The 23,616-nt window shown below is 44.2% G+C and overlaps 1 protein-coding gene across 12 annotated transcripts; it reads left to right on the top strand.

The window, feature by feature from the left end:
• Positions 1-295: 295 nt before the first annotated feature.
• zbtb7a (zinc finger and BTB domain containing 7a) lies at positions 296-23,416 on the top strand. Of its 12 annotated transcripts, XM_079350336.1 has the most exons (6): positions 992-1,282; positions 1,985-2,229; positions 9,954-10,063; positions 11,709-12,272; positions 13,142-14,022; positions 16,176-23,416. In XM_079350336.1, exons 4-6 carry the CDS (start codon positions 11,787-11,789, stop codon positions 16,609-16,611), a joined length of 1,803 nt encoding a protein of 600 aa, XP_079206462.1. In that variant the 5' UTR covers positions 992-1,282; positions 1,985-2,229; positions 9,954-10,063; positions 11,709-11,786; the 3' UTR covers positions 16,612-23,416. The 12 variants fall into 12 exon arrangements, with proteins under 12 accessions (XP_079206464.1, XP_079206468.1, XP_079206465.1 ...); XM_079350338.1 differs by lacking the exons at positions 992-1,282; positions 1,985-2,229 and adding an exon at positions 296-373; XM_079350339.1 differs by lacking the exons at positions 992-1,282; positions 1,985-2,229 and adding an exon at positions 425-579.
• The last annotated feature ends 200 nt before the right edge of the window (positions 23,417-23,616 follow it).

Below are 23,616 nucleotides of genomic sequence, written 5' to 3'. Positions count from 1 at the left end.
TATTTTTGTAATTTTGTAGCACGTGAGTGTTTTTTCCCCTCAACAAAACCGCAGTAGGCCCACCGATATCGAAATAAAGACAAATATTATTTCGATGTTTAATTTAAGTTAAATGCTTTATTCTGGTGATTTTTTTTTTACGTCATTCCTGTAGGTAGAATATTTCACAACTAGGCCTAAACTGTCAACTTGGGACACACTGAGGGCATGTCATCGGTAAAGTTGAAGTAATTGGAGGTAATGGAGCAGGTTTTTTCCCCGTTTTTTCCCCCTATACAATTAAATATTCAGACAATTTTTCACTCATGACAATCTGCCCAACTCAACTGGCCGTCAAAGGTAGAGGTGCAGTATACTCGTTTCTGATTGGCTGGTAAGGGCACAGTTCGAAGTAATATATTCAGACTGCTTCAAACTTGTGAATTTGAGATGTTATGGATACTTAAACACTTCATAGTTTAGAAAAAATAACTGTCTAGACACATCTTTGAAGTTTAACTTTATTAGTCTAAGTAACTTGAAGTATTCAAACGTCACTATTACCGGTCAACGAGTAACAGACAGACAATTTAATTGAATGTATGTAGGCTAAAGTTGAGTGTTAGCTGATTTAATCTGTCTTCCTGACCTCAGGCCTTACCTTGGGCTTTTGTGTGTGTTAATGTGTTGACATGTAGGTCATACCCACGTTGGATTTCCCTAGCTTGTTTCCTTGGTAAACTGCAACAAGGTGGTATGTATTTTTTAACTTTTTGTTTGTTTGCAGACTTTAGCCAAAACCATAGTTGAGACCATGATGACAAGCAAAGATTGGATGTGGGGTGTCTGGAGTTGGAGAGACTGTAGTTTATGTTGGACTGAAAAGGGATTTTTAAAGATGACATCCTCTCAGCCTTCCTCGGGCCGGGAACACTGACTTTGACTGTGGATAATCTGAATAGAGGGTAACCTGTAAACATATGTGTAAAAGTTTATCATGCTCTTTTAATTACACTTTGGCTGCAACTTATCCACCTGCATCCTTTTCACTTTGCATTGCAAATTATAGCAAGAGATGACACCAAAGATCTGAATACTGCAATTAGTACGCATTTCTGAAGTTTGAAGGCTGTGTTTATGTTGAGACAGTGCAGAACAGTGCCCTCTAGGCAGAGGGTGTGTCACTACTTCAATTGCCAAATGGCCCCCTGATTCTTCTGCATGGTTATCTGTGCAGTACTAGCCCAGTATCAAACCCTGCTGCTGCACCTTAGGACCACTGACTGAAAGGTTCTGTTAACAGGTAGTGTAACATGTCCATATCCCATGTGCATTAAATATATGTGTTAAGAGGACGTCAAAAGGTGTGTTGAGATGGTTTGAGGCGCAACAGAATCACAGAATGCACGTTGTGTTTCATCCCACACTGTGGCACAATGGCTGGCTTGCGCTGACTGAGGGGTGTGCTGGTGGGTGGCTGGAAGTGGCGCAACATTAAGTGCAATAGCAGAAAGTTTACAAATGGGAACTTGCCATTCCCAGCAGTGCATAGAACACTTTTTAACTTAGTAATGTTGTCTTCTCCGATGCCTCACCTGTTGGAGCTTGGCAGGTATTATGTACAGAGCCAGAAATTGTATCAAGGGGTTAGCTGGCAGCCCCTGGTGTATGTGCTGGAATGCGCCAAGGCTTGCTTTTGGGGTGGGACATCATGACCTCAGGCAATAGAACGGGTGGGTGTGACTCGACTCACGCAGAAAAGGAAACCAGTATTAAAAGATGAGGCGTTTGAGAATTGTTACCTTTGACTGACTGACTAACTAATTTACCCTGTGATCAAAATATTAAATATCCACGGAAGGGCACACCGGGTGAAGTTGACTGTGAAAACCTAGAATGGAAAGGAATGGGTTAATTATTTGTGTCATCTCCGATCAAGTTTATGACTTTGACAACTGTCCACTTTTAAGCGCAAACATAATTCAACTTTACTTTTGCTTTGCAGGATGAGGTGTGATTAGAGGCAGAGGGGGAATGCTGTTTCTTTAAGAGAGAGGGAGAGAGAGAGTGAGAGAGAGAGAGAGAAAGGGAGGGACCTCTTTGCCCTCCAGAAACCAGGAAGGGAATTGAGTTGATCTGCTGCTGCTTGGTTAGCGCATACGGGGCTTTAAGCTGCACAACAGTGAGAGGGAGAGGAGGAGAGGAGAGGGCTGAGCAAACCCACAACAAGCTTCACCACGGCCATCGCAGGTGAGCTAAAGGCACCCTGACATCCCCCCCCCCCACCCCCTGCTGTCTACCCAAGGCCTGTTGACCAGAGGGGAACAGGGCAGAGGAGGAGAGGAGAGGAGGAGAGGGAGGAATGAGGGAGGGGGCATAAAGGAGAGCAGGGTGGGGGGGTTGGCCGGAGAGAAGAGGTGGGTCGCAGCAGTAGTCCCTTGTCAAGGTTCCTCTTTTTTGAAATCTTCCTAAAGTACTTCCTCTCGACTAATATTTACCTCTGTGGAATCTTGAGATAAAGTTTACAGGATGTGTTCAAGGCATTAACTTTTCAGGCAGGTGGAAGCACTTAGAGAAGGAGGGGGGGTGAAGGAGGTGGAGGGGCGGGGGGTGGGGGGCTCTCGAGAGAAAGTGGGGGGTACTGAACGAGGGGAAGGAGGAATCTGAGGTGATTTTATTGGACAAGGTATAAGCAATAGCCACAACTTTGCAAGACAGTGGTGATTGAATTGCTCAGTGCGGGGCAAGTTGCGTAGTGTGTGTGCTGGGCATGTTGTAGTGGCATTACACTATTTGGAATAGTCATAATTTAGGTCAGTTGTTTTGAGTGTGTCAGAAATGTCACTCGAGTGTGAGCTGCTGAAAGAATCCATCTCTGATGTTTTGAGTCCTGCCGTGACAGTTGGGAGTGTGTGTTTTTATCATATGAAGCTCTGCCCTGTTTGATGGCTGGTCTGTACTTTAATACCTGGCAGCCTGCTAGCTACATACTGTAGTGTATAATTCAGCCTGAGTGCTTACGTTAGAGCAGGCTTGGAGATAGTGGGGGTGGTGAGGGCAGAGATTCCTGGGTCTGGTAGTCCACAGCAGGGGCTGCTAAGCAGGTTGAATGGGGTTTCAGAACTCTATATCCCACATTGCCTTGCCCTTGGCCATCCAGGAAAGGGAACAGCCGCCAGCCTATCCTGACAAGGAGGCGTGGTGAGTGAGCAGCTGTCAAGCCAATGAGAGCAGGGGATGCAGAGCTGAGTTGTGGGCTGAAAACAGAGGGGAGGGGAGGGGGGGTTATTGTGGGGTGGTAGTGGTGGTGGTTGGTGTGTGGAGGGGGGGGGGTGTATCTGTTTGTGTGGGATCAGGCAAGGGCTTGCCTGCATGCAAGGGCCACTAGCAAGTTTCCTGTCTGGTAGAGCTCTAGCCCTGCCCAGAGACGGAGGCAGCAGAGCAGGCCGGCAGGGGAGGCAGATAGGGCCCTGGAATTATTTTCTGCCTATTTGGTAAGCTCTCTAAACACACACACATGCACACACAGACACACACACACACACTGTGTCTTTTATACTGTGACTGAGGAGAGGGAAGGCGAGCAGAGGAAAATAAATACTGTAGCGTGTTGTGCGTGAAGGAGTGTGAGAGAGATGGGGCTTGATAGAGTTCAGAGTTCTTGACCCAAATAATGGAGGGAACAGCAAATAGGTCAGTGAGTATAAGGTGCTGCACAGAACTTTTTTTGCCTCTCTCATCTTGCAAACTTTCTTTGACTTTTTTATGTAAGCTAATTGTGAATCAGTGTCGTATTCATCTTGATTTAAGCCAATTCTTTAATGTTTCGTCTGCTGATGTGCTGGCACAGCTCCTATTATTAGTGTAAAGATAAAGACAGCTGTACATCCTGTTTTCTGTTTAACAGTGTAAAAGTAACTCAAGCTAAACTGGTGCATATCTTGTGTGTTGGGCTGTAGCAGAGTAAGCACTTAGAAGTTGATAAGTACAGGTGTGTGTGTGTGTGTGGTGGGGAGGGGGGGGGGGGGGGGTTTGATTACTGTGTCATCTGTGTCAAAATGTGACACAGCTTGAGACAACATGATTTCAAAGTCCATGCAATACTTTGGAAAACTTAAGCCAAGCTTGGAAGCTTGTGTACTTACTGATTGATTTCATTTTTTTTTACAGCCACTCAAACCACGGTCATTCTCATGACACCTTATCAACTCTCCAACACTTACTAACCAGCATCTTGTTAAAGGAGATTTTAATCTCGCCTGCTTACTTGCTTGTGGTGTAGAAATTTTAAAAAATAAATTAATAATAAAACCCTACCTGCCTTGCTTGATAACCACATGCATTTTTTTTTGGCTTTGCATACCTGATCAACCCGTTTTTTTTTTGTTTTTTTTTAAACACGTGGGCACGAGAGGGTATGCTAGAAGAGCAGGGCATATGAAGACGCCCAAGTGCTGGGAAAGTGTTTGGAATGTTTTATTTTATTTTATTTTTTTAAATTTAATTCAGTTTTACAGAAAATAAAAGTTATTACAGAACATAAGTTCTAGTGAATATTGTCCCGGCGCTACCTTCTATTCCATTCACTAGATACCACTACTGAGAAAGTATAATTAGTTCAAGTTAATTCCAGCAAGAGGTTAAACTAGGACGCCATGTATGTTTGTGTGCATGCATGTATGTGTGTGCGCCTGTGTGACCAACAATAGACTCCAGGGGAATTGCAGAGGACTTTAGTGGCTGTGGGCAGGTCCAAGACACCACCCATCAATTTGGCGGTGAGGCTGAATACAGTTTGATATTCCTGTATGTTTGTGCCTACACCACTATGGCCTGAAACTAGCAGGTTGAGACAGACTGAGAAGACAGGTTGTGTGATGCCGCCGTGGCAGTTTGAGGCTTTTTATTTCAGAGTGAAAAGTTGGCTGTTTGCAACGCTCTGTGTTACAGGCATCACGATTGTTTGAAGTTATTTTATGTGGTCGATGTACTTTGGTCCTTTTATAGTGGAGCTTTTGAAGCAAACAAGCATCATGTCTGCACTGCTATTCCATGTCCTTGTTTGTTTGTTTGTTTGTTTGAATAAGCTAAGACATGCGCTACAGTTTGGAAACTTTCATCTGCCTCTTTCTTTGGAAGAAGGCTTCACTTTCCACCCTAACGTTTGGTTCCCCTGGTCAGCTGCTCCGTATACCACGGCATCCAGATAGACAGACCCCTCTCTGTTGTTTTTTCTGTTGTTGTGCTAAAGTCTAGGGGGAGTAAAGGGGCTTCTTCTGTTCTACTCTGGTACATTTATTATGGAGAGGCCAACACAACCTGATCAAATTAAAGAGGAGAGGAAGAGGCTGGGATGTTTGTTGCGGTGGGAGCTAAGCTTGATTCAAATTTTTACACTTTTGGAGTTAGATCATGCTTTTTGTGATTTTTTTATTTTTATTTTTGTAAATATTTTAACATGATAGGCTTGTGCAAAGAAAATGTTTGTTTATTTTTACATTTAACCCTGTAATGTACTGGAACAGAAAACAGAAAAGCCCACTGGTCAAGGAAGAGATATGAAATCAATCTGACCATGTTTGTGTTTGTGTTTTATGAAGTGGTTTGGATAACAAGTAGGGGTGGTTTTGCATTAAAGGACTCTACGACACAGTAGGGTGGGTGGGTCTGTGCTGCTTTGCCTTCTCAGCAGCGGAAAGGGGAAGTGGGTGATACGGTGGGTTCTGCGCAGAGACGGGGAGATGGAGCAATGATGAGATGTGATCGACAGATGAGAGGAAGAAAGAGAGAGAGAAAGGATCAGACAGTAGAGACAGAGAGAGCAAGCGAAGAGAGAGCTGGTCATCTGATAACAGAGCGGGTTCTGTTACATGCCTGCCAGAGAGTCACAGGAAGTTCTCTTTCCCTGTCGGGCTGCGCATGCACAAAGTGGTGCAGCCAGGGTATGTTGCGCTCGCAAACTGACCAAACTGGCCAGCTTGAGTTCTGTTGGACGATGATATGGAGGGGCGAGTGCTGTTTTGAAGCCATGTGTTAGATTTGGTTACACTTCCTTGTTGGCAGCATGGCAGCGTCAGAGCGTGTTTCTCAGTCTGAAGGGAACTCAGACTGTGGATGTGGTTTTATTTCACCACTTGTAACAGTCTCGAGATGTGCGTTGTAGCTCTCATACCTTTTAAATGAAATGTCCATTAAAGGATCATATCTTAGTGGCATGATTTATTTTATAGATTTTTTTTTTTTTAATGAATAAATAATTAATTTCATAACGTTGTACCATTGTGGGTCTGTGTATGGACTGACCTCACAATGCTATAAAGAGAGTTTCTATGGGTGCCTTTACTGGCACTCTGTACAGTATGGTGGTGTCAGTGGATAAACATTATGTTTTTTCTGATACAAACAACTACCATAAAACCCACTCCCAGCTACCTCACGTTAAACTTTACCCTTCTTGTGGGTGGTTACCTTTCCTCTTATTTGAAGCAGGTAACTGAATGAGATCTGAGTTTATCATTGACATCTGAACCGGATTCCTCGGCCACCATGCGCTCAGGAGTTATGAGTGAGCTTGTGAATTGAACGCCATGCCTCGCCCACTACCTTTTCAACCCCCCCCCCCCCCTCTTCCTCTGTTTCTGTATTTTTGGCTGTTCTTCCTGGTTAGCTTTCTGCAAGGCCTAGATCAGCCTTCGCAACTTCAACTTTTATCAGTCACTGCGCCTCTTCCTGCTTTCGGTACAAGTGTGACCAATCAGGTTTCCTTCCACCACTGGCAGCAGTGAGTCAGTTGGCTGTGGCACTTGCTCAAAATCCACTTTTCCTGGGAACTGCTACCCCCTCCCCATTCCAATTATCTTGCATTACTCTGGTCCAACCTTGAACTCTTCTGACCTGAGTGATGCGATTCCCTCGCAGCAGGTCCGGCTACGTAGGGAGATATTCAGTGTAATGCTGAAAGTTATGGCAATTGAAATGTTAAACAAAAGCAAGAGTTAACCAATCACGGCAATTTCTACTTGTTGCTTAATGTCCACATATTGTTAAGACATTTTCAATCCTGGCTTTGCTTCTGTATATTGGTTACGCTCTCATCTTACTACAAAAACTGGTAGTGGTTGAAATATCTGAATTGGTGTGATATAATCGAGCTGCTGAATGCAGAAGCAGGATGTAACTATTTGAAGAATTCTCTTGTACAAACATGACAATTATAACCCAATGTGTTTGTCGTGACATTAATAACCACACTTGATTCAGCACTAAGAGGTAGCCTAACTGTGCCACAGAATAATAGGAATGCAATCACAATCAGTGCAGTAGAATGAATGAGGTTATATGGGTATATGTGCAACAGAAAGAGCGTGTGCATGTGTTCTGTGCTGTGAGGAAGTTTATGTTACATGTAAACAGACGTTTGTGTTGTGTTCTCTTGTGTCCAAAGCGAATTTCTCCTAAGAGAAAATAAAAAGCAACAAACTAAACAAACTGTGCTCCATTGACGATGGTTCAAAAAGATCAATGATTCAGTTCGGTTAGCGCTCATTTCTTCCTCTTAAAGGTGGGTTGCTCCGTGTTTTTATGACCAAATCACTTCCTGTAGCATGCATGTGAATGTTTTGAATAAAACGGGGACCATATAGATGTTATGTGCTTGAATTTCATCTAAGTAAAACCCTAAGTTATGTTATGTGCAGACTCTGTTTTGGAGAGTCTGACAGGTAATGCAGACATCAGAGGAAGAAAACAAAGTTTAGTGCTGCGTACAAAGTGGGCCAGTGAGCTGTTTTCTTGACAAATCTAAAGACACTTCAGAGGGTTGCACAGGGTTAACAGTTTGTTCCTTTGTATTAAGGAATGACTGGTATGTGACAGCCAAAGACAGAGATACTCTTGAGTGTGGAAGATCTGGAGCACGTCCATGAGTGATCCGTAACAGATCAAATAAAAGCACTTTTCCTGACTGCAACAGCCTTTTTATGTCAACGTGTTTATAACATGCAAATGTGATTGAAAAGTAACCGCATAACAAAAACGTGCTTACAGAAAAACGTAGATGGTTGTTTCATGCCTGTGTGTGCCTGTGTGTGTGTGTGGCTGTAGGAAGGGGTAGAGACGTTACATATGAGATGGAGGTGATGAGGGTGTGGATTGGATGGGTGGGTCCTGTATAAAAGCAGTTGTTTGACTTGCAAAGCAGGCCTGGGTACTCACAGAATGGGTATTGAGAGAAAGGCCCTTCCCTGGAAGTTGAGCACAGGACATGTACGGCTTCTGTACTGCTTTGTGCTAGGCTGCGGGCCTTGTCACCCACAGGCATGAATTAGTGATAAGGAATGTTTCGAGCCATGAGGAGGTGTCAGGATCAGGTTTGTTGCGCTGCGTTTCCTCTTGGCTAGTGCTTTTTACGGGTCATTCAGGGACAAGTGGCTACTACGTGCAGACCCGCCCCTCCATGCTTTGTCGGGACCGAATTAAGCTTGTGTGTGTGTGTGTGTGAGTGAGTGTGTTTTATCTCCCTTCAGCTCAGCGTCTTTACCACTCAAAGCCTTGACCCTGGGTCAGGTGTGCATCTAAGGGGGATAACGTGCTACAAGCTTGTAGAAAGTCTGGTCCATTACAGGTGCTGTGTTTATGTCAGAGGAGCGCAGGTCAACTAGGGTCTGGATGGGTTTCACAGAGATCCAATTCCAACTGGGAAGGACGTGACCGTTTGCCATGTGGTTGCCCTTTCTCTTGCTCTTTCTTCCGTCGCCGTCTCACTCTGCTGTCTATCTAGCCCCGCCTCCTATGCCATCTCCTCTGCCTTTGCCCCTTATCTCCCTACCTTCACTCAGCATATTCAGATTAGCCAACTCTCACATCTGACAATGAGCGAGTTTACGTGGACCTGAGTATACCTGTAGTGATCAAGGCTACAAAGTGTCCAAAGTAAACATCAAATCCCAAATTCCAAAACCCAAATAAGCTTGTAAACCGGTTTTGAGTCTCAAATATGCTTAGCTCAGTACTGGAAAAAAAAATCAGGTCACTGTTGTAAGTGTACATCCTGTTGGGGCTCTGTTGCTTGCGTCGACCTAACCAGCTGTGACTTCATCCAGGTAGTATGACAGAAACAACAACAAACAATGGCAAGAGCATTTTGGATGACAGACCAACTGGCTCGCTATATTGCAAAGTAGCTCCTTTTTTTTTAATGGCAACAGTCAATCAGTTAATCAATTTCACTTAAACTGTTTATTTTGGGCTCATTTTGGCTTCACAGGAAAGCTATAGAGAGGCATGGAAGGTGTGTGTCTGTGTGTGTGTGGGGGGGGAGGGGGGCGTCTAACCTTTGACCAGTGCAATGCAAGGACTTTGATCTCTGTACATGGGGCAGCTCGCGCCTGAGCTCCCTTCATAAGTAAATGCAGAATTAACTTTTTGGATTTTCAATGCCTCCTATTAGAGATGACAGTGGATGGAGAAAGAAAGCAGCTGATAGAGAGCGGCATAAAGAAAAAAAGTCGCAATCGAAACCAGAACCCAAAGGCTGAGAACCACAGCCTCTTTACATCAGCTGCATCCCAACTCCCAGGCCATGGCCTCCCCAAATGATCCATTTCAAATATTCAGGTTTATGTTGTAACTACAACAGGTTTAGGAAGTTAGGAACAACAAAAAGGACATGTGCAGAGTTTGTAGAGGCTTCCAATAAAAACCAATGTGAGTTAAAACCCAACGGCTTGACTGCAAGAAACTCTGAAGCTGTTAGACATTTCATCTGTGATCAAACAGAAAAGCAGTTTAAATGTTGCGTTATCTGAACGTAAAACATTTTATTGCAATGTTATCTGTGTCATCTTCTCTAAACAAATAATGGATCCGTTCAGTGGACGATGCTACGTTTGATCAATCGTCTGCTCTCCCCTCCCGCCTGTCACTCCAGGGAGCTCTTTAGGTGAAGCCTTTACCTAACTCTGACCTGTTTGCAGAGCTGACATGTTGCCAGATCTCAAGGTGTGGATACAAATAGGCGTTGCTTTTTACGGAAGAAGAACAGAACAGAACATAACACCGGAGAGAAGCGAAGAGGAGGACACAGGTAGGAAAGAGGAGGGGCAGCCAGGTTAGGCAGGTTTGGTAGTGGGGTGTAACATCGGAACATGCCAAGAGGGCTGATCTATTAAGAATGCCATTCAAATGCCTCACTTTTATAGAGAGAACAGACTGGTTACATCCTCTAACCCCCCCGACCCCAGCCTTATGCCCTGCTGGGTCTCCTGGCAGATGGAGATAGGGGGGAGGAGCAGGTGGATGTTCTATATGTGTTTACGTGAGTGTGTGTGTGTGTGTTTTTTTAACAGTGTTTTCAGTGTTTCTTTGATGTTTTACTATTTGCTTTTGTATATATACGTGTGTGTGTGTGTGTGTGTGTGTTTATAGACAAATCAAGGATGGCTTGTTCTGCTGAAACCCCCCTCCCACTGCGCAGGCTTCAGTCGATCATTTTAATCTCCCCCCCACACGTGAGCGAGGGGACAGCCTTTCCTGAAACTTGGCACACAGTACAGGGTGGGGTAACCAGCTCAGACCGGATTGACAACCTCCCTTTTTAATACTGTTCCCTCGCAGCTTGTTGCGTGTCCTCTTCCTTCTCCTGTGGAGTTTTTTTTTTTCCAACAGGGTCTGCTCGAGCAGCCACCCCCCCCCCCCCCCCCCCCTCCACTTTTTTTTTCCTCCAACTCCTGCACTCTCATCCCTAGCTCTGGACTGACTGAGTGCACAAACTGGTCAGCCCAGCTCCCAGCATGCACTCTGATCCCCTCTGCCCTCTGCCTATCTATCCGCTACGACCTCCTAAGTGGTTTCATCTTGAGTGCACACACACACATCCAACGTCTCTACATCTTTTTCTCCTTCACGTCATGTGTGTTACCCGGCGTGCCACGATTTGTTTGAAACTGTTTTGGTCCTCTTTTTATGCTGTGCCATCAGAAAACTTAAGTTTTAGAAAACGATCAGGCTTGTACTATGGAATGGTTTTGTGTAAATGAAGATGTTCTACCAGTAGTTTTAAAGTCAAGTTGAGATGTGCTGCTATGTAGTGGTACTTTATGGAACCTTATCAGTCACAGAGGGCTTTCTCAAGGTTCACAAGTCAAAACACAACTGTTACTGATATGAATGGCTTTGGTGTAACAACACACATTTACAAAGATGAACTATTTTTTTTTACTCAGCATGATGAGTGAATCATTTTGATCAGAGAATGAAAAGTTCTGTTTCGGTGTTTTTCTTGATGCAGAGTTCTCTTGATATGAAATGTTTGGATAATTTATTTAATATGACATGCCACACATTTGCATTTACAGCCCAATATTCACATTGCAGATTACCAAACCAGTTGTATAGCAGATCACTCCTCTAATTGGCACGCAACCTGATATGACCCACCAAGCTAAGACACTTAGTTAAGAGTATTTGATGTGTGTGTGTGTGTGTGTGTGTGTGTGTGTGTGTGCGTGTGTGTGTGTGTGTGCGTGTGTGTGTGTGTGTGTGTGTGTGTGTGTGTGTGTGTGTGTGTGTGTGTCGCCTCCACCACCCTGTATGTTATAACCTACGGCCTGATCAGTTGTACTTCACCTCCATGAAGTTTTTTGTTTTGTTGTGCTCTGAGGTATTATGGTGTACTGATCAGGTATTTTTACTCCTTCTCTTTCCCCTTTATTCCGCTCTTCTCCCTTCAGAGAGGCAAACGGACAGACGGCAGGACGGATACACGGGTGGGGGCTGTGCTCGGCGGCTCGGCGGCAGGCTGGTGGAAGATGTCGTCAGGAGCCGGTGGGAGGGGAGGACGGCGGCTCAGGGGGACAGCAAGCGGCAGTGGCGGAGGAGGGAGAGGAGGGGCAGGAGAGGCAGAAGAAGGCCCCGTGGGGATCCCTTTCCCTGAACACAGTGCGGACATCCTGGGCAGCCTGAACAAGCAGCGGCTCAGTGGCCTACTTTGTGACGTGCTCCTGGTCACCCAGGAGCGGGAGTTTCCAGCTCACCGCTCCGTCCTGGCGTCCTGCAGCTCCTACTTTCACAAGCTCTTTACTTCAGGTGCCACAGCGGACCAACAGAACGTCTACAACATCGACTTTGTGGCGGCAGAGGCTCTGGGAGCGTTACTGGACTTTGCCTACACAGCCACACTGACGGTCAGTCACAGCAGCGTGGCTGACATCCTTGGCGCTGCACGCCTCCTGGAAATCCCACCCGTCCAGGATGTCTGTACACACCTGCTGGACACCAAAGTGCTCTCCCCGCCGGTACAAAACTATAATAGATTTATAATAGAATATGTTAAAGTCAAATGTAACCTTTGAGATATCATTTTTATCTGAACTGCCTTAATAAGTTAATCACAGCACAAGCAGTGTTTTATTACTATTTAATGATTTCTTATCAAAGGGAAGACCCTCTGAATTACGGCACACTACTTGCAGAGTAGCTGCACAATGGAACCTGAACAAGTCATTCAAAATCGTGTTCTCTCAGGGTAACGGCTGTCTGGTCAGGATACCATCTCTTTTATTAAACAGGCAGCATAGTCGAGCTTATATCATGGCCTTTATCGGTCTCTCTCACTATGCCAAGCACACGCCCACAGCCTCTGGGTTAGTTCAACACTTACTCATTCTGAGCCAATTGGCGTGTGGAAGGACGACATGCTCTTGCGCAGAGTACAGACACAGCATATCACAGCTACACTTCAACACAATCAAGTGTGGCTGTGATTTGCTGCTTGTGAATACACAATGCTCGACATCATGTGATAATCACAGCTTTGGGATATGCCCAATTTACACCAATGTATATGGGGCTTTGTGCTGCTTTATTGACATTTATGCCTACACTACATAGCATTGTGTTTGCCTACAACAGTTTTATTTTCTACAATGCTCGTCGGGTGCACACCAAGAATGCCCACAGTTGTGCTCATGATGTTTGGCCTTGCAAATGTCAAAGTTGATCTACCTAGTATTCTTTCACTTCAGCTAATATTGTTGAGGGAATGGATTATTTTTTTTAACTTCTGTATCCCACCTTCTCTTTCCCTTCATTTTCTTAAATCACTAAATTCCTGACTTTATATTTCTTGACTCGTTCTTCTTTGTTTCCCATCATGTTTCACTAGGCGGGCAGTGAGCAGAGAGATGAAGACGAAGATGAGGGTAAGGGCAGAGGCAGGGAGCAGGGGAACAGGGTGCGGGCCCGGGAATACCTGGAGCTCTTCCAGAGAGGGGCACACTGGAGCAGCAGCTGCAGCACACCAGAGCTCAGGGACCTGCCCACACACCTGCACTTTAACCACGGGAATGGGGTGCCCCCGATCAATGGGGGTCCTGCTGGCCAGGGTGAATACTACTCCACCTTGGCCCTCGCCTTGGCCCAGGCCCCCACACAGGAGCCAGAGGAGGAGGATGAAGATGAAGAGGAAGACGAGGACGGGGAGCTGGTGCAGAGGAATGGAGCAAGCTTGGGGTCTTCTTACTACCCCTCGTCCCAAAACGGGCACCTCTACCTCCCCCATGAGTCAAGGCTAGGGCAGGAGACAGAGGTGGAGGAGGGAGGCAGGGAGGTGATGGTGAGGGAGAGAGGTTCTGCCAGCGCCCTCCTGCAGCAGATGATGGACTCCCTTGAGAGGCAGAAGGAGCGCGCAACAACCGGGGAGGAACAGGGAGATGGGGACGACGCCGACATGGAATTTTACTTGAATTACTTCAATAGCTCGCAGCATGAAGATACAGCTTCTGCTGTGCCGACACAAGGAGTGCCGCCACTCTGGTTATCACAGGTCAGAGCAGGCCAAGAAAGAGGAGGGGGGGAGAGGGGCAGTGGAGGAGGAGGCGGAGGAGGAGGAGGTGGAGGAGAGAGGAAGATGCGCTCTAAAGCTTTCCAGAAATGCCCCATATGCTCCAAGGTCATCCAAGGAGCAGGCAAGCTACCCCGCCACATCCGAACACACACAGGAGAGAAACCCTATGAATGCGCCATCTGCAAAGTGCGCTTTACCAGGTAAGCCCTATTAATGAAGCGAGTACCCCATGTCACATGTACTAATACACTTGGACTTGGCACTGTAGACAAATGGCCCTGCAGTGGGAAACACCACAAATCCAAGAGCAGGAGCATTAGTACTAACCAACTTAGCTTTGCGTTAAGAAGGCAACACAGTTTGTGAATCTAAGTGTTTACTTTGATCATGGACTTACTGGGAAACTCTTGTTTTATTCTTTGTCACGTTGCAGCTAAATACTTATCATGCATGTAGAATATTTCAGCTCGAGGGTCAGAGGGTTATAAAGGTTTTTTATTGATTCAGCCTTCATAGCAAAGTCCTGGATTTTTTCATAGGGGTCCTATAAAACAAGGATGTGCCATGGTGGTGTTATCAAGTGGAGGGCTGCTATAAAGCGATGTGTTCTGATACAGAGGGGGATTACAGGCTCTGGATGGTGCTCTATGTGCTCCAATGCAGTCATTTGAACTTTTGATCTCCAGTTATGTTGATTATTGCCCACGGCAGGCCAGTTACAACAACCCCCTCCTCTCTCCCTCTGTCACTCCTTTTACCTCTCTAATGAAATCTGCTGTGCGCCGCTCAGACATACAGTATGTAGCGAGTCCAAAGCAAGGGGCTTAGATGCACACAGTTTCCCTGTATTATGGAGCCCTGCCTTTTCCTTGAAATCATTCCTTTAATTAATTAATCAGTAGACTTGTGCTGGAAATAGATACAGTGGACTAGAAATACCCGGAACCTCTGCTGGCATGGCAGGTAGGGAAGACCAATCTGAATTTGCCTTCCATCTTAATTCAACCAGCAGAGGGAAGAGGGTATTGTAATCTTAATCCCATTTGATCAGGGTTAAGAGTGTGCCTTGCACGGTAATAAATCACTCTGTCCTTAAATAATTCACCTCTGTCAGTGTGCCACTTTGTTCTGAGGCTTAGGCTCTTGTGTTGTCGTGTGCATGAATATAGTTTTTTATCCTCACCTATGTACATGTATCTTTACTGATGTTGTATTATAAGCACGGTTTGTACTGACCTGTAATGGTTGTAGTGGGTTTATTTATGTTCCTGTATAGCAGCTAATCTACTTACATGGCTTGTGTGTGTGTGTGCGTGTGTGTGTGTGTGTGTGTTCAAATAGAGTTGTCTTAACTATGCTTCTTTGTTTAGGAGCCCTCTGCCCTGGGTGCATACGGGTTAGACGATTAAAGAGCTCAGAAGCTAGAGAGATAGTAAGGGCTAAAGGGGGTAGGGAGGGACAAGAGTCAGATGAAGGCCAAGGCCACCTGATGAAGTTCAGTGGGCGATGTATCGTCAAAAAAAACAAAAACAAATACAAAAAGTTCCGGTGTGCCATAAGGTGAGGGGTATTCAAGACATAGTTTGGTCTACAGTCAAATTGTTGTAGAAATCTGACATGATTAGAAAATAACTCTTCCATATCAGCTTTTGATGTGATTAGAAGTGACACTTCCTCTCATACAAAATTTACTCAAATGACTCCTATTTGAAACAGGCTGCAAAATGTATGACGAGTGATTTTACACACTCATCAATGATTTACTTCTACTCAATAATCAAAGTCACGTTTCCTGAAGGATTCCATACTTCAACTTGCGTAGATGACTCAAGTCTTTATTTTTTATTCTCACACAACATGCAGTTTCCTGACTCCGGTGGTTGTTATGGTGTCAAAGTTGACAGAAATCAGAAAAGAACCATCTGACACAGTGAACATTGAGCTTTCCCGTCACACCGCTGTTGCACTCCTGTGTGCTATTACACAGATAAAGATGGTAAAGTTTATGGCTTCTGCTCAGTTGGCCTAGGCAGAATAATCTCATTGGAGGAGATCCCCAACGGCGTCTGTTAAATAGCAAATAAAACCTCCCAAAGCATAACAAGTTGATCAAAGTGCATTCAAACATACTTTTAGGTAATCAACTTCCTGTACTTGATAGTAAATAGCGGGATTAGTATGTGAGCATAAAAATAAAACCTGAAACAGCCTGTGTGCGCTGCTGCACTTAGTTTTGAAAATTGCTGAACCTTATGGTCTAATTTGAATGTTTTGGACCATATTCTGATGTGACCTTTTTCCTCTCTCTCTCTCTCTCTCTCTCTCTCTCTCTCTCTCTCTCTCTCACACTCAGGCAAGACAAGCTCAAGGTTCATATGCGGAAGCATACAGGAGAGAAGCCTTACCTGTGTACGCAGTGTGGAGCTGCCTTTGCTCACAACTACGACCTGAAGAACCACATGCGTGTACACACAGGCCTGCGCCCCTATCAGTGCTCAAGCTGCTTTAAGACTTTTGTTCGCTCAGATCACCTGCACCGCCACCTCAAGAAGGACGGCTGCAACGGCATCCCCTCTCGTCGAGGCCGAAAGCCTCGGGTGCGAGAGCCTGGTCTCCTAGATGCCTCCCTCGGTCTGCTGAGCCCCGGCTCCGACTCAGGCTCTGGGCCTCGTACCATCAGGGGACGAAGACGCTCTGAGGCGTCTTCAGTGGCAGAGGTGGAGGGGACTGCTGGAGTTCTTGCACATAGTCCTCAGCTGCAGGAGTTGGCGGGGGAGGCAGGGCCCTGAGACTGCAGGGGCGACACTTGCAAGGACACTGCTGGACACCATCGTCACTCTGCACCGCCTGTGAGACAGGCCAGTGAACAGAGAGGAGAAAAGACACACAAAGGCAGACTTTAAGAAAACAAAACAACTAACTATTCCTCTATAAACCAAATCAGGGTGTCACAAAAATCTTATCTTTATATTTCTTTCTCCTTTTACTTTAGGAAATGGAGTAGACTTGTAAGCACTTAAGTCTGTTTATCTGTCAAAGAGCAAAGAACGCTTCAAATCAAGCACCCATGACGTCCACTTTCTGGGCCATGTCTTTCTTTATAATACTAGGGGTTTTATACATTGGCAAATGTGCTTCGGCAAATGAACCATAGATACAAAAAAAAACTCTTTGCAACTATGCAGTTGATTTAGATTTTTATTGGTTTGTCCTCACAGCCTTCAAGCTCTAAGCAAGTTGTCTATCAAGCACCTTCTGGCTGCTGTACGGGTGAAGCGAGGACAAATCCTCCCAGTGAAAACAACTCTTTTTCTATTCTTTTGCAGGTCTGAAATGTACAGTTACCATAGAAACAACATTGCCACAACAGGGCATATGCAAGAGAAACTCGACACAGTTTTGATGCAACAGTTTTTTTCTCTCTAAATGTTCCAGAAAGAATGAGACAAGGGTTTGATTGAAGTGTTACTTTCTCTATAAAATGCTTTTTAATAATCTATGGTTTGTCCTGTTGAAAAAACAGTTCGTTGCTGAGTCAAATCCACTTTAATGGGGGCTCGCCAGGTGCAGGACTAGGGAACATGAGGGGTAGAGGGTTTGTGTTTTTAAAGCACTACCATCGTCAATGTATCTGTTGGCTTGACTACATTGCCTCTTCACAAACCTGCAATTTTAGCGTTTCTATTTTCCCTTTTGATTTTGTCTCTATTTGTTTGTCGTTCTTTTATGTTGACTGCTTCGGGTACTTGACACTTTATAATTGTATACATGTATATACAGCAGGTGGTGATAAGACATTGTTCCCCCTCAATGCTGAGGTGTACTTACCGGTTGGGTTTTCCCTCTTAGGCTTGATATATTTCTCACAGAGTGAAGCTTGTGGGTGAACGAAACGAATGTTTGGATGAGAAAAAAAAACAACAAAAAAAACATTGAGTCACCCATTTGTTTCCAACGTAACACTTGACATGTATAGTTCCTGCCCAAAGGATGAGGAGGTGGAATGAATGAATGTGCTTAACTTTGTGCAGTTTTTCGGATCGGTCCTTGTGTGACAAGGCGCGGGTAGCATTTAACCATCTGCAGGTTAAAGGAATGGCAGGGAGCCTGGGTGAGAGAGTGACAAAGTGTACGAAGGAGAGATAGTTGAGCACCTTTTTTTTTTTCTTCTATATTTGCACAGCTTTACTAAAGATATCCAACAGAGCGGGAGAGAGGTGTATTTAAAAGGAGTGGGCTGGTGTTTTGCGGAGGGCGTGAGAGGAGGGTTTATGTATCATGCTTATTCCAGTCTTTTTTTTTTTTTTTTCGCCCTAGGGACCACACAACCGTGAGGCAACCTGTATGATGAAGAGAGCAATAAATACCTGTCCAAGTTGGGAGGCCAAATAAGAGTGCAGCTGCAGCTGGCCGATGGGGGATGGGAACAAGGGAAGGGGAGGGGGATCTCACAATGTCTGTTGCATTCCAAAAAATAATCTCCCCCAGCTCAGCCACGTTTCCAAGCAGGAGGGGATCAAATCAGGCCTTTTCTCTCCCTAGCTCTCCCTCTGTAGTCCTCTAATGCCCCTGGACCAGCCTGGAGGGGATATTATTATATCAGAGCATGGTGTTACTGAGGGTAGGACGCCTGGTGGTGGCTGTTAAGTGTGTGTGTGAGCGTGTTTGCATGGACGTGTGTTTTTGTACATGTGTGTGCGTGGCAGCCAGGGTCGCTCTGGCCACATCATCACTGTGTGAGTCAGCCACAGCCTGTTCAAACATGCACTCTTAGCTGCCAGACCCAGTGCACTTTCTCTGTCTCTCTGACACACACACACACACACTCTCACACACACTCTCACTGGGTCCAGGTATCCAGTAGAGAGTGGGCGAACACCAGAACAGACATGTCTGTTGTCAGTGATTCCTTATTTCTTGATTTGTCTTAAGAAAAAAATATCCAAGTTGTCTTATTGTACTCCAAATTTAACGTTTGTTCGTTTTTCCCAAACTAGCACATTGAGCCTTTGAGTCAAGAAGAAAAGATGCATGATTTTAATCGTTACCTCCCCCTACCCCTCAGCCTGTAATGTCTGTCGTAGTGCTGTAGTTAAACTACCAGTCCTCTGCACCTTAATGGGAAAGATCCAGGTTATGTATGCACTTTGTTACTGAGGAGGGCACTTTTTTCAGCAAAACGGGTACTTTAAAACAAACCAGTTGCATATGAGATCAGTCCATCCGTCTGTCCATGGTGGTTAAGTTGAACTGCTTCATTGGTTTTCTTCAGGTTTTGATGACAAGCTGCCAAAAAAAAAAAAAAGAAGAAGCGATATACCAGTTAAGATCTCTAAAAGAGATGCTTGGTCAAATCGGATACCAACATGTTGGGTTTTGTGACCTTAAAAGAAAAATAGACTAAATTAATCCATGTATTTGATTGCACTTGAAGTGGAAGAGATGTAGGAAGTTGATTTTATGTCTTAATGTAAAGAAGAAGAGCGGAGGAGGCAGAAGAGGTAGAAAGGATACTTGTGTGTGTGTGTGTGTGTGTGTGTGTATGTGTGTGTGTGTGTGTGTGTGTGTGCGTGTGTTTTTCCATGCATGTGCACAAGTATGTTTCGTGGCTGGCAGGCTGGAGGGTCTCAGGACAAGCTTGGATAAACAAACTTCTACCCCATCTGTTCACCAGCTTCTCTCATAACTGCATGTGTTCTCCGAGGAACCACGGTGATAATAGGTCCATGGTACCACAGAAGCAGAAATACCTTTTGTAAAACAACTCATTGGACAGTTGCTTGTTTACTTCACAGCTCCCTTGGTGATGATTTGCATAACTCTCTGTTTACCATTATTGGTTTTGAGAGTTTTAGTTTCCAACTTTTCTTCTCTGTTATGATACATATGGGGTTAATTAATGCACAAATTGACTCATACAGGCAGACCAATGTATAGTGTATATGTCTACCTGCTTGATGATCGTTATGTTTTGGTACTGGGTATGAACTGCTTAAGTTCATTGTGTCTTGATGATTGGGACCTATGAGCCATCTTAAACATATGTTGCTTTGAACCTTAATAATTGTTTCCCAAAAGTCTTATATTGTTTGTTGATTAACCAAAGCTTTTTACCCTCAATCTGAGTTCACTGTAGACTAGAGATATTGAAAGTATGTGTATAATTTATCCGGGCCTCCCTGACTAAGCCACACACAGATGCCCTCATCTTGAATACATATGCAGAAATGTGTGTGGAATGATCCAGATATTTACTTGAGTTCACGTTCTCTCGCTCTTTGTACCCTTGTGGACAAAAACAATCAGAGGTTTAAGGATGTATAGGTGTTCTGTCGGTCTACAGTTGTGTTTCTTAAAGATGTTGTGTTGAGCTACAGCTATTTTTTCTAACTATTTTACATGGCCGTGCGTGTGCGTATGAGTGTGTGCTTGTGTGGATTGGGGTCATGGTTTTTGGGTTGCTGTGCCAGGAGGGTGGGGTGTATATGGGTGCTTGGGTGGGGTTATGGATATAAAGCCTGATAGCACTGGAAATGGTGCTTTAGCTGAGAGAGCAAACGTTTGCACTAATGTTTAATGTCCTTGTCCTGCTTATGGGAGAAGGGCAGGAGACCTCAGAAAGGCCTGCGAGTTTCCATGAGCACAGAGCAGTATGGTTAATACTCAATGGTCTCATATAGAGTCCATTCAAGCCCTCCATAGAAATAATTGTGTACAGTATATTAAGAAAGACACAGACGTCCAACAACAACAACAAATACCAAAGCAGAAAAATGGCTTGCACTTAGTCATTGGACATTTTAAGCTACCAATCTAATGTTGGATTGAAGAGTTTTACTGTTCAATCTGAAGCCTCTTGAAAAGAGATTCTTGATGTAGTTTTTGTTGGAAACTAAAAAATGCGATTAGCTCAAATCATATTTGCTCTTTAAATTAAGAATGATTCCAAATACAACATTTAAGCACTTAGAAAGTCACAAAGACATACAACAAAGGTGTCCTTTTCAAAGGTCCTGATCTGAAGGCTGACATGTACTGTGTGCAGGTGCCAGAGATTCTGAACCAATGGCTGTTCCCAGATTGAATTTTTAACAACTCGTTTCCCATGCTGATGAAAATAATATGAGAATGAAAATATTGTACCTCTTAAACACTGTTTGACTGTTTGCTGAATTGCAGCATTTCAGTTTACTCTCTGTAACAGTTGATTGAATTGAAATGTTCTGTGGTGAAAGCAGACTGTGGCCTTGTCTGAGCAACACTAAGCTTGTTTTTGTGTATGTGTAAGTTGTAATGTGCAGTTTGGGGCTAAAGCTCTCTCCCACCTACGCAGTCAGCAAGGGCCACGGTGTGCCTTACATGGACAGAGACTCGCAAAAAGTCATTTATAATTATTTCTACTCCAAATTGTAAAAGCTGATTAGCTTAATCACAAATCTGTTCAAGTTTAAATATAGTTCTAATAATGTCTCTGTCAGTCTCTGGATCCATACATGGTGTGTCCCCAGCCTCAGCCCCAGACCAAGGTTGCTCTGACACAGGCTACAGTCAGACAGTCTAAGGAGACTTGCAAGTGTTTTTCCAAATTGACCTTGATATGTTTTTTTCTCCCTATGCTGTTATCAAAGATTCTTGTTAAATCTATCTGAGAAGGCCACAAAACAAAGACAACAGAGAACTACAACAACAATTTAAAGTGTAAATAATCAAACACAGGAGGACGAGGTGACTGTTAATATTGAGATGCACAACAGCAGAAGGGGGACTATTTTCTTCGCTTTGTCATTTTCCCGCACACCTGATTTTTTTCTGTGTTCTCCATCAGCAAGCTGAGCGTGGCATATGCAGTACGGCACTATGCGCAGCGAGGCTCTGGCACTTACTCAGACAGCCCTGGGTCCTTCAGAGAGGCAGGCTGCTGTCTGTTGGCTGCTCCAAGCCAAGGTGGTACGGTTTGCGGTCTCTTTGGGATGCAACGGTTGACGTACAGTGAGGAGGATAAATTACGGGTGGTAGGGGAAAGCTGGATGTTGTCTTTTTCAGGGATGAGGTTAGAAAAGCCCGGGTGACAGAATTATTTGCTGAGCAATTGTTCAGTGATGGTCCTGGCTAGATTGCATAATAGATTGCACATCCACAATATGACAAGAATTGTCATAGAAAGGAGGTCGCCACAGATTTCACTTTGGGGCAACAGGAAGAATGTTGCTGAACTCTTTTGTCTCTTTGTAAGTACTCAGGTGGAAAATACACTGCTATGCATTGGGTTTAATGTCTGCTAAGTTTATGATACATCTAATCATCCTCCAAGTCACTTCTCTGTCCTTGCCTTTCCCCTTTTTGTACCCATATTGAACAAAATAATTCCCAGAAATAAAACGGCAGGAACAGTTCCCTCATTATACAGTGGCTGTGACCAGCCTGTTTCTCCATCTAATATTGATCCAGTGGATTGTTTGTTGGATGGAAGGAAGCCACTGGAGATTCAGTCTTATTAGTCAGACTGTAACATTTTTTGAAAGGGGATGGGGTCGGAAAAAAACACAAGGGCAAGATATATGTTCTCCTCTTTCCTGCTCCCATTTCTCCCCTCTCTCCAGACTCAGTCTACATCTTCTCTGCCGACTGGCCTTTTGATCACAGATCACACAACCTCAGCAGGAGGAATCATCAGGAGAGAAAAGAGGGAGAGGGGGATCGGATGAGGAGCGGGGGAAGAGATGGTTGCAGTTTGTCGTCACTTTTACCAATGTAGGATACATTCCATAACTTCATACTGTGATTTCCACGTCAGAGTTTTTGGCTTTGTTTTATGGATGTGAGTCGGAGACAGAAGGATGAAATGATCAACATGTTGCAGTTGGTTGTTTCAGTCATTCTGTCCAGCGTCACTATCCCTCTGCTGTGTGACAGACAGACATAGAGACAAAAAAAAAAATGTCCCCCGAGTATTGTGATCCAACTGCCTTTTTCAGCTTCTGCGATTGTAACAAAAGCACTTTGCAAATGGCCATCCTGAATTTGTGTGTGCTTTTATTGTATGGTTATCACTATTGTAATTATTACGTTGTTCCTGTTTATGTTTATTTTTTTTTGTCTCAGAACAGATGATTATTTAAATGAAAAAAAAAGAAATATGACGAAAAAGAAAAAAAGAGAGAAAAAACTTGAATATTTGGTATCTAGATTGAAAGTGGTTCGAGCTGCCACATGATCTGGATGTAAACAAACACATCTCTGTTATTTTACCACCATACCTGTTATATGCGGCTTATAGCATAGTCACACAATAAGAGGGGCGGAAACAGGACAGATCTCACCATACCTGCTCTCTGCTTACTGTCTTACATCTTGTTGGGAGAAATGTCATTTTATTGTTGTTTTGGGAGACTCCTTTTCTTGAGAAAGAAACCTGTTCAACAGTTGCAAAGCTTTCTGAGAAGGCTAGCTGTGCTGAATGTTAAATATGCAGTGTTGTATCCACTGCAGAATCTTTTTGTCTGCAAGAACGCCCTGTCTGTGTAGTTAAAGGCTGGATCTGGTATCCTCAAAGAGCTTAAATGAATTTAAAAAAAGACAGATATAATAGCCAAATGACAATGACATCAAGCACTTTTGTGAATCAGTACAAAATATTATTTTTGACCTTACCATCTGCGTCAAATCAAAATTACTGTAGGAGAATGGAAAGAATGATATTGATCATACAAAAAAACACTCACTAAATCCATAGTAGGTAAATGGTTTAACTTTGGAGAGACATAAATAGCATTCTATTTATCATAAACTGATTT

The sequence above is a fragment of the Symphodus melops genome (genome assembly GCF_947650265.1).
Source record: "Symphodus melops genome assembly, chromosome: 8".
Taxonomy (NCBI): Eukaryota; Metazoa; Chordata; class Actinopteri; order Labriformes; family Labridae; genus Symphodus; species Symphodus melops.
Note: the sequence above shows the minus strand (reverse complement) of the source record. Positions and strands in the feature narration are given on the sequence as shown.

What these genes read in the sequence shown, in the direction of transcription:
- zbtb7a (XM_079350338.1), top strand. Translation starts at nt 11,787, where the DNA reads ATGTCGTCAGGAGCCGGTGGGAGGGGAGGACGGCGGCTCAGGGGGACA. An exon ending in CCAAAGTGCTCTCCCCGCCG is followed by an intron (nt 12,273 to 13,141) that starts GTACAAAACTAT and finishes ATGTTTCACTAG; the next exon opens with GCGGGCAGTGAGCAGAGAGA. An exon ending in TGCAAAGTGCGCTTTACCAG is followed by an intron (nt 14,023 to 16,175) that starts GTAAGCCCTATT and finishes TCTCACACTCAG; the next exon opens with GCAAGACAAGCTCAAGGTTC.